Source organism: Helobdella robusta, assembly GCF_000326865.2.
Source record: "Helobdella robusta unplaced genomic scaffold HELROscaffold_257, whole genome shotgun sequence".
Classification (NCBI taxonomy): domain Eukaryota; kingdom Metazoa; phylum Annelida; class Clitellata; order Rhynchobdellida; family Glossiphoniidae; genus Helobdella; species Helobdella robusta.
The window spans coordinates 3501-13317 of NW_008704337.1; the positions used below are offsets into that span (position 1 = coordinate 3501).

Sequence of the window (9817 nt, forward strand, 5' to 3'; positions counted from 1 at the left end):
ATGTTCTGGATTGTACTGGAACAGCTAAAGCTGCCGTTCGAGCACGCATACGTGCAGCCTGGAATAAATGGCATCTCCTTGCCTCTATATTGATGCGGCGTGACATCCCACTACCACTACGATCAAGACTTTATAAATCTGTGATACGTCCGGTGTTGTTATATGGTGCAGAAACATGGCCAATGACAACCAAACTGGAACAACAACTTCAACGAACCGACATGAAAATGCTTCGATGGATGCAACGAATTAGTCTAAAGGACCACATCAAATCTACCAAAATTCTGCGTCGTGCTGGTTTAGATGATATAAAGGACGAATGCCGGCAAAACCGTCTGCGGTGGTTTGGTCATGTCAAACGAAGTGGAAACAGTGTCATAACTTCTCTTGCAGATGTTGAAGTACCTGGCACACGTCCCAAAGGCCGTCCAAAGAAGTCCTGGTCGCAAACAATCGAGCAAGACATGAAAGCTCTAAATTTAAATGAAATGGATACAACTGATCGTCTAATTTGGCGCAAAAAGTTGATGGCAAAGAAAACAACGTCCTACCTCGGGAAACCGGGTCTCTGGACGCAAAACGAAGATTGATTGATTGATAGATATGCATCCAAACACCTTGTCACATCTAGAGATATTTCAACCTCATCTTGGTTTGATAAAGATCGCAAGCAGTTAAGGCAGTGTTGTAGAAAACTCGAGAAATTTATCCCAGTAAAATTAGCAAGGCTGCATTTGCGAATACCATTGTAAGGAAAAAATTGTTTTCTATTATACGAAAAAATTATTGAAGGAACATGATTGAATCAAATAGTGCTGACCCAAAAAATCTATAAAAAATTATTAATAGAGTTCAATGCAAAACAGGTGCAGTCAACACTTCTGATATGTCAATCGAGTTTGATTCAAATGATTTTGCTCAATTTTTTTAAAAAAAAGTTGATAAAATATTAGAGACGATGCACGGTCCTGATGAGCTGGATTTTCAACGTCATGCTCTTTAGATTATTTGTCAACGGAAATATTTAAGAAATAAGTCGATTTATTTATTCCATTTTTAACGGTTTTTATCAGTGCATGCTTGGCAACTAGATTATATCCGTCGTCATTTAAAAAAGCTATTATTATTCCGCTGATAAAAAAGCCGTCTCTTGGCAGGAACATTTTGGCAAATTTCAGACCGGCGTCTAATCTACCTTTTTTATCCAAAGTCATGAAACGTATTGTTCACAACCAGCTGGCTCATCATTTTAATCAACATGGGCTGCTGCCAAAGCGTCAATCGGGATTTAAACAATTTTATTCAACCGAAACAGCGCTGTTGGATGTATTGTTGGAAATTTTCGCAGCCATAGATAGACGGGAGATTTCTCTATTAGCATTGCTTGATGTTAGTGCGGCATTTGACTGTGTCAACCATTCGATCGTATTAAAGAAGCTTCAACACAGTTTTGGAATTTTAGGAAGGATCATCAGGTGTTTCGAATGATAACTTTCTGGTCGAAGGAAAAAGATTTTGTTTAACAATGTTTTATCATCCATTCAAGAGGTTAATATTAATATGTGTGCCGCATGGTTAGGTACTTGGACTTTTACTGTTTCTGCTGTACACAGCTGATGTATTGCATATCATTAACTCATTTGGGTTCAAACATCATGCGTTTGCGGAAATAAATGTCAACATTTCTAAATACTGCTTATCAGTAACCTTTTAATTGATTTTAATATCTTTAATATATTAAATAGTTAAATGTCTAATTAATTAATTTGGATTTAAATAAATGTAGGCTCCGAAGATGACATTAGCCAAAACGGCCGTCAGCAAAAATTTGAATTTAAATAAAATTGAAGCAATTAAACTAAGCCGAGTTGAAATTGTATTTTAAAAAGTTATAATAACAAAATGGGATATCGTTTTTAAAAACACATGTTTATCAGAAAAACTCGTACCGAATTATATATATTTAGCTTTTCTGTTCTATCATGCATAAAATAAACAAAAATTTTGGTTTTGAACTAAAGAAACTTGAAAATGATTTACGATCAACCGTTATAAAAATCGAAAAGTTAAATTGGAAGTTAACTAAAGCCGAACTTTTATCAATTATATATATATATATATATAAATATATAATATATATTATATATGTGAGGTTTTTTTTATCGCGCCTGTGGAATGAATGGCGCAAATGTGTATGTTGGCGCGCATGTTGTATGAAGTGGTCAGGTGGGCAGGCTGGTCGAATGTCGTATGAATTGGTTTTGTATGCAGATTGGTTGAATGTTGGTATGGCGCATATATGGTGAGTATGGTTGAGAATGAATGTTTCTCAGTTTGTTTAGAATTTGTTTAGTATGTAAACCTTTTAGACAATTGTAGAAAAAGAGGAAAGTTAGTGTTTTAAGTTGGTGTTTTGGAATAGCGTGAGGAATTAGTCTTTGGTTTTATCGTGGTTGTATTGGTCGGACGGTTGCTCTCTCGTGTTTCTTGTTTTGAGATTTCATTTGTTACGGCTGGTAAAAATATTTTTCGTTTATTTAGAACATTTAATTTAGTTGACTTTAGGAACATTTGCTTTAAAGAATATTATTTTGTTTGTTTTAAAGAACGTTTTTTGTTTGCTTTAAAGAATATTATTTTGTTTCTTTTATTTTTGGTTCATTAATAGAATTATTTCGGTTAGGCTTGGTTTGTCACTTTTAAAAACTAAAACATGTTTGAAGAAGACTTGCTAGCGGTTAATAGGGCCGGATTAACCAACCAGCAAGCAGGGCGCGATAATACTTCCGCCCGGCCCGTATTTTCTGACCCGGAAATAAAAAGTTGTGAAGAGGCGAGTCCCGGCCAGAAGCAAGACTGCCTAGGCTGGCGGCGGCGGCTGTTGATATTCGAGCAAAAGAAAAATTTCGCGGCTCGGCAAAAGTTCACAATTGGCGCCCAACGTGGGGCCCTTCTTCAAAAGTTTTAGGTGACAGGTACAGCAGGAGTCAAGGTGATTACCCTCGTCAATTTTTAGGTGACGAGTATATCACAGATAAAATTAAAATTGTTTCTCCCAAACTTTTAGGTGACAGGTATGGCAGTGACCGAAGTGAAATTCCTAATTCCAAATTTTTAGGTGACAGGCACGACAGGAGCCGTAACGAAACCTTTCCAAATTTTTTAGGTGACAGGGCTGGTTCTACCGAAAATATTTTAGATTTTAATTATCAGGTAGGTCAACAGTCAGTACCGGAGGCAGTTGTTTGTAAAACTTCTCCAGGATTTTCAGGTAATGAGTTTGACGACGCACAGAAAATTTTCAATTTTAAGTCTGCGGAATTCGCGCCAGAACAAGTTTCACCAGTTTATAAGCCTACGCCAGCACAAAGGCTCTCTGTTATTCGTAAACGTAATAATCTTTCAAATTCTAGGAATAGGTGCAGAATGGTTCAAGAGGATGAAAAAGTCGAACACAGTCCTTCGTTTGACAACCACGGGGAATCACTGCATTGTCAGCCGAGTGTAAATACCAAACATCATAGGTTGGTCCGACATCACGAGCTGTTAAAACCAGACAAGTTTGATGGCACTGGGTGTCTCAAAACTTTTCTTAAGAAGTTCGAGATATGTGCTATGTATAACCAATGGAGTATGGACGACATGGAAGCGTATCTGTCATGTTCGTTGACAGGTGAAGCTGCTGAAGTTCTTTGGGACTTAGCGGGACTAAGTTATCAAGAATTAGTAACAAAGTTAGAAAACCGTTATGGAACGAGTGGTCACGAAGAATCGTATAGATATGAGTTGCAGACTCTTCGACGCAAACCAGGTGAGTCGCTTCGTGAATTATCACAAACGGTAAAAAAGTTAATGTCGTTAGCTTACCCGGGCGAACAGTCAAAGTTGGCGGTACATTTAACAAGAGATTTTTTTTATTTGCTCTTAATGACGCTGATTTAGAACTGAAAGTTAGAGAAAGGGAACCAAGAAATATTGATGAGTCGTTACGAATTGCACAGCGCCTTGAAGTTTCAAAAAACTTAGTTAATTCATCCTACAGGTTTACCCCACAGGTTAGGAACATGCAGGATACAACAGAAAACAGGATGAAGGCAGTGGAGCGGCAATTAAACGCGCTTCGTCAATCGGTTGACGTCATTCAAGACCATAAGGTACAGTCAGCTGTCCCTCGGAGCAGAGGTGAAAAAGTTTGTTTTGGCTGTGAAAAACCAGGACACTTCATCTCCCAATGTCCTCAGAAAAATATACCAAACAAGTTTCAGTCAAGCAATCAAAAGGGTCAGAATAACTGTTACAGGTGCGAAAAATCAGGCCATTTCAAAAGGGAATGTCCAGAGAAGGAAAAGTCAAATAAAAAATCACAACGCGTGAACAAATCTAATGAAAGTGATGATCAAACTTTATATCTGCCGATTTTGATAAATGGCAAAAAAAGATTGGGTTTGTTGGATAGCGGAAGCTGCGTATCTATCACCCCGTCCTCAATGGTTGACGCCGCGAGTGTCATACCTACCAAAAGATCGCTGAAGGCCGCTAACAATACAGAGATTCCAATGAAGGGGGAAATGAGACTATGGATAAAGGTTGGTGGATTTTCTAAGCTTGCCTCGGTTTTGGTATCAGACCACGTGTCAGAAATTATCTTGGGTTTAGACTGGCTAGTAAATTATAAAGTCTCATGGAAGTTTGACGAAGCACAAATTACCGTTGGTAACAAAAATAGAGAAAGTGAAGTTGGTCACTAAAAGATCGTCAGAGAGGCAATTGTGTCGAATCTATTCCAGTGTGGAAGTGCAAATTCCGGCACGAGCTGAAATAGATGTACCTACAAAATTGGTGGTACGACAGCCATCCAAATTAACATTGACAGATTGCGTATGTTCTGAGGCAGGGCAAGTGACGTCGGGTGTATTTGTTGCAAGGACGTTGCTTCCGAGAAAATACGAGGGTCAATGTGTCAGAATATTAAACGTAAATGACGAATCCAGGTTGATTAAACAGGGAACGCGGTTGGCCGATCTTTCATGGGCCATCGTGAAAAATAAGTTGGATCAACAACCGCTGCAGGAAAATCTAGTTAACCATAATTGACGAATTGACCAGGGATGCCCTCGAAGAAGGAAGGCGTAAATTATCTGAATTATTAAATAATTTTCAGGATATATTTATTGATACAGGTACAGAAATTGGAGTTGCAAAAGGGTTTTATCATAGGATCAACAAAGAGCAGGCCCGGCCAATAAAGCAACAACTCAGACGTCATCCCCGGCACACCAAAAAGTTATCGCAAAACAGGTAGACGAAATGTTGGAGCAAGATGTGATTGAGCCATCTCATGGGCCTTGGTCCTCCAACATTGTCTTGGTAAAAAAAAAAGACGACTCATACCGATGTTGTATTGATTACCGGAAATTAAATTTGTTAACAGTAAAGGACGCGTACCCACTTCCAAGAATAGACATGTGTCTAGACGCGATGTCAGGTGCGCGGTGGTTTTCTACTCTTGATCTTAAATCATCTTATCAGCAAATAGAAATGCATCCAGATGATAGGGATAAAACTGCTTTCGTCTGTAACAAAGGCATTTTTGCCGTTTGGGTTATGTAACGCTGGCGCTACTTTTCAGCGCTTGATGGATATAGTGCTTTCGGACTTGTGCCAGAATACATGTTTGGCATACATCGATGATATAATTGTATATTCTAATAATTTGCAGGATCATTTTTTTAGGTTAAAACAAGTTCTTAGCAGGTTGAGAAACACAGGACTGAAAGTCAAGATAGAGAAATGTAGATTCCTCAAGGAAGCCGTTACATTCTTGGGGCATATTATCTCTTCGAAAGGAATAGCAACAGATCCGTCGAAAACGGAAGCTGTTCGCGACTGGCCCATACCAACTTCTTTGACGGATGTTAGAGGATTTTTAGGTTTAGCTGGATATAATCGACGTTTTGTTCGTGGATTTTCACAATTGGCAAAACCGTTGAACTTTCTCCTAAGGAACAAACAAAAATTCAGCTTGGGATTGGAACAGCAAAAAGATTTCGAAAATTTGAAGTCTGCGTTGACAATTGCACCGGTTTTAGCTATGCCACAAGACGGTGGATCTTTTGTTCTGGACACTGATGCTTCTCAGCAAACTATTGGAGCAGTATTGTCGCAGTTGCAGGATGGCAAAGAAAAGGTAATTGCGTATGCTAGTCAAACCCTGAGTCGAGCTGAAGAAAATTATTGCACCACGCGAAAACAGTTGCTAGCAGTCGTTTATTTTTTAAAATACTTCAAGCAATATTTGTTGGGTAGTCATTTTACTATCAGAACGGATCATGCACCGCTGACATGGTTGAGAAACACACCCGGCGGGATGGTTAGAACAAATGGAGGAGTTTGATTTTAATATTATCCACAGGGCAGGTACGAAACATGGTAATGCAGATGCCATGTCTCGGAAACCGTGTAAAAAAGAGTGCTGCAAGTCAGAAACACCAGAAACACGAGCGGTGAAACAGGTTAAAGAAGTAGACAAATTTATTGACCTGAGAGAGGGTCAATATGCGGATAAGACAATCCAGGTTTTTGTTAAGTGGCTGCAGGAAAATGCTGCCAAACCGCCCTGGGACGACATATCAAGTGAGGATAGGACGTTCAAAACGCTTTGGAACCTATGGGACCGCCTAATGATCAAAGACGGAGTCTTATGTAGACGGTTCGAAATAACAGAGACTGGAGATGTGGTTTGGCAGGCCTGGATGCCTGCAAATATGATTAACTCTGTATTATTAACTGCCCATAAAGGAATGACAGGTGGACATTTAGGAGTGAGTAAACTGAGAGAATCCATTCAACAAAGGTTTTACTGGCCAACATGGAAAACTGACGTTGAGATGTTTGTCAAGACGTGCGAGAAATGCTGTCGATATTACCGGGGTAAGCCACCACGGCAAGCAAAAATGAAAATAATGTTGTCGGGCATGCCATGGGAAAGGGAAGCTCTGGACATCACCGGGCCACATCCAAAATCGAAGAAGGGGCATATCTTTATACTAACGATTTTGGACCATTTTTCGAAGTGGACAGAAGCATTTCCGATACGAAAGCACACAGCAACTACAGTGTCTAAGGTCTTAACCACAGAAATTTTCCGAGGTTGGAATGCCGATGCAAATACTCACAGATCAGGGTAGGGAGTTTGAAAGCGAACTATTTACTACGCTTTTACATACTTTGGGAATCGAAAAGTTGAGGACATCCCGTACAATCCATCATCCAATGGGGCGATAGAGCGATTCCACAAAACGCTTAATTCAATGCTGGCCAAAGTTGTAGATGAATCCCAGAGTGATTGGATAAACATTTACCACACTTTATGGCAGCGTACCGGGCAAGCGTACATTCGGCGACAGGGTTTACCCCAAATAGGTTATTTTTAGGGAGAGAAAATATGATGCCAGTGGATCTGGTGTATCGATTACCTAAAAAATCCAACCTAGGTGAGACTTACCATGAATTTGTGAAACAAGTGCTCAACCGGTCATTAGTAGCTCATCAATTGGCGCGGGAAAGGCTAAAGACACTTTATAGGAAGTCATTGTATGATGCTAAGGTCAAAGTCCTGACTCTACGACCGGGAGACAAGATATGGTACCTGTACCCAAGATCATGGCAAGACAAATCTCCAAAATGGGTCAGCCCATACGTGGGTCCATATATAGTGGATCATTTAATTCCTCCAGTCAATGCGGCGATAAAAAAAACGACAGAGCTAAACCGTTTGTCGTCCACATAAATAAATTAAAATTGATTTGTTGATTAATTTTCGTTAATTTATTTTCATTTTTTTTAGGTAGGATAAAACAGTGCACCAAATGTGGGAGAAGGATGTTGACACGCAACCACAAGAGACATTTCGACAGGTGCTCTGGAGCGCATCAGATAGTCAGCTAGTGTCACTGGGACGGGCAATCCCGTATTTAGAAAACAATACACCGGAAAAGGCGGTCAACGCTTTGAAATTATCTTTCCCGGGTATTCCGTCTAGTGAATTATGGAATAGTTACATAGTTGCAAAGGCATCAATGAGTGAACTGGTCGCAGCATTGACCCCGAGCTTCTCACTTGAAAATTGTGCCGAGGAACCGACACAACGAAAAAGACGGGCAAGCGAAGCTAGGCGGTGGGCGAACCAGTTTATAGCCTTGGAACTGCCCGATGAAGCCCACCAAGAAACATCACTGGAGTCAGTGCCCATGTCGAGTCACGTAGAAGTAGCGGGCGAAAGCTTGGTCGACACACCATGCTCAACTGTCAAACCGTCGCTGGTGGACTGGATACTGGGAGGCCAGGTTTACGAGGGCGAGACGCCTTTCCCTGTAGACCAGGCTTCGACTATAAGCACTCCAGAGTGGGCAAAGGAAGACAGCGACATATTCCCAGCAACAGGCCCAGCTGTATCGAAAGGTAAAAAGAGAAGAAAGTGGCCGTCCAGATGGGGCCCGGAATTGATGACGATCAACGTCTTCAGCTTCGACGAGGAGCTTTGAAAGCAAACGTCGGGGCGACGTTCGATGGGGTGGGGGATGTTGTGAGGTTTTTTTTTAGCGCGCATGTGGAATGAATGGCGCAAGTGTGTATGTTGGCGCGCATGTTGTATGAAGTGGTCAGGTGGGCAGACTGGTCGAATGTCGTATGAATTGGTTTTGTATGCAGGTTGGTTAAATGTTGGTATGGCGCATATATGGTGAGTATGGTTGAGAATGAATGTTTCTCAGTTTGTTTAGAATTTGTTTAGTATATAAACCTTTTGGATAATTGTAGAAAAAAAGGAAAGTTAGTGTTTTAAGTTGGTGTTTTGGAATAGCGTGAGGAATTAGTCTTTGGTTTTATCGTGGTTGTATTGGTCGGACGGTTGCTCTGTCGTGTTTCTTGTTTTGGGATTTCATTTGTTACGGCTGGTAAAAATATTTTTCGTTTATTTAGAACATTTAATTTAGTTGACTTTAGAAACATTTGCTTTAAAGAATATTATTTTGTTTGTTTTAAAAAATATTATTTTGTTTGCTTAAAGAATATTATTTTGTTTCTTTTATTTTTGGTTCATTAATAGAATTATTTCGGTTAGGCTTGGTTTGTCACTTTTAAAAACTAAAACATGTTTGAAGAAGACTTGCTAGCGATTAATAGGGCCGGATTAACCGACCAGCAAGCAGGGCGCGATAATACTTCCGCCCAGCCCGTATTTTCCGACCCGGAAATAAAAAGTTGTGAAGAGGCGAGTCTCGGCCAGAAGCAAGACTGCCTAGGCTGGCGGCGGCGGCGGCTGTTGATATTCGAGCAAAGGAAAAATTTCGCCGCGCGGCAAAAGTTCACATATATATATATTATATATATAATATATATATTGGATTAAGACTGTCAGAAATGCAATTGTTAATGAAAATCACAGCATGTTCGGCGTTAGTTAACTTCCTGTTGGTAAAATTTTCGATTTTTCTAACGGTTGATCGTAAATCATTTTCAAGTTTCTTGAGTTCAAAACCAAAATTTTTGTTTATTTTATGTATGGTAGAAGAAAAAAGATTTGTTCGATATTTCTACAATGAATCATTGTTTTCACTAACAAAGGTTTCTCGTTATTTTCTTAATAATTTTATTACATATACATTTAATATGCATTCTAATTTTATAAAAATATTTCATGCTATTCTTATTTTCATAGGCTCTGAAGATGGACTTCCCGAAACAGCGCTGTTAGCCTTACCATGTCTATTGTTTTAAATAAATACGAGTTTAATAAATTCAGACTGTGAGTGTCATA

At 39.6% G+C, this 9817-nt stretch overlaps 1 protein-coding gene across 1 annotated transcript; it reads left to right on the plus strand.

The window, feature by feature from the left end:
- Positions 1–2713: 2713 nt before the first annotated feature.
- HELRODRAFT_184267 (hypothetical protein) lies at positions 2714–8543 on the plus strand (the record flags this gene model as incomplete). The annotated part of the gene is made up of 9 exons (XM_009019821.1): positions 2714–2942; positions 3068–3811; positions 3880–3950; positions 4056–4258; positions 4391–4650; positions 4727–4991; positions 5107–5261; positions 7494–7687; positions 7851–8543. 9 exons carry the CDS (start codon positions 2714–2716, stop codon positions 8541–8543), a joined length of 2814 nt encoding a protein of 937 aa, XP_009018069.1.
- Between the last annotated feature and the right edge of the window lie 1274 nt (positions 8544–9817).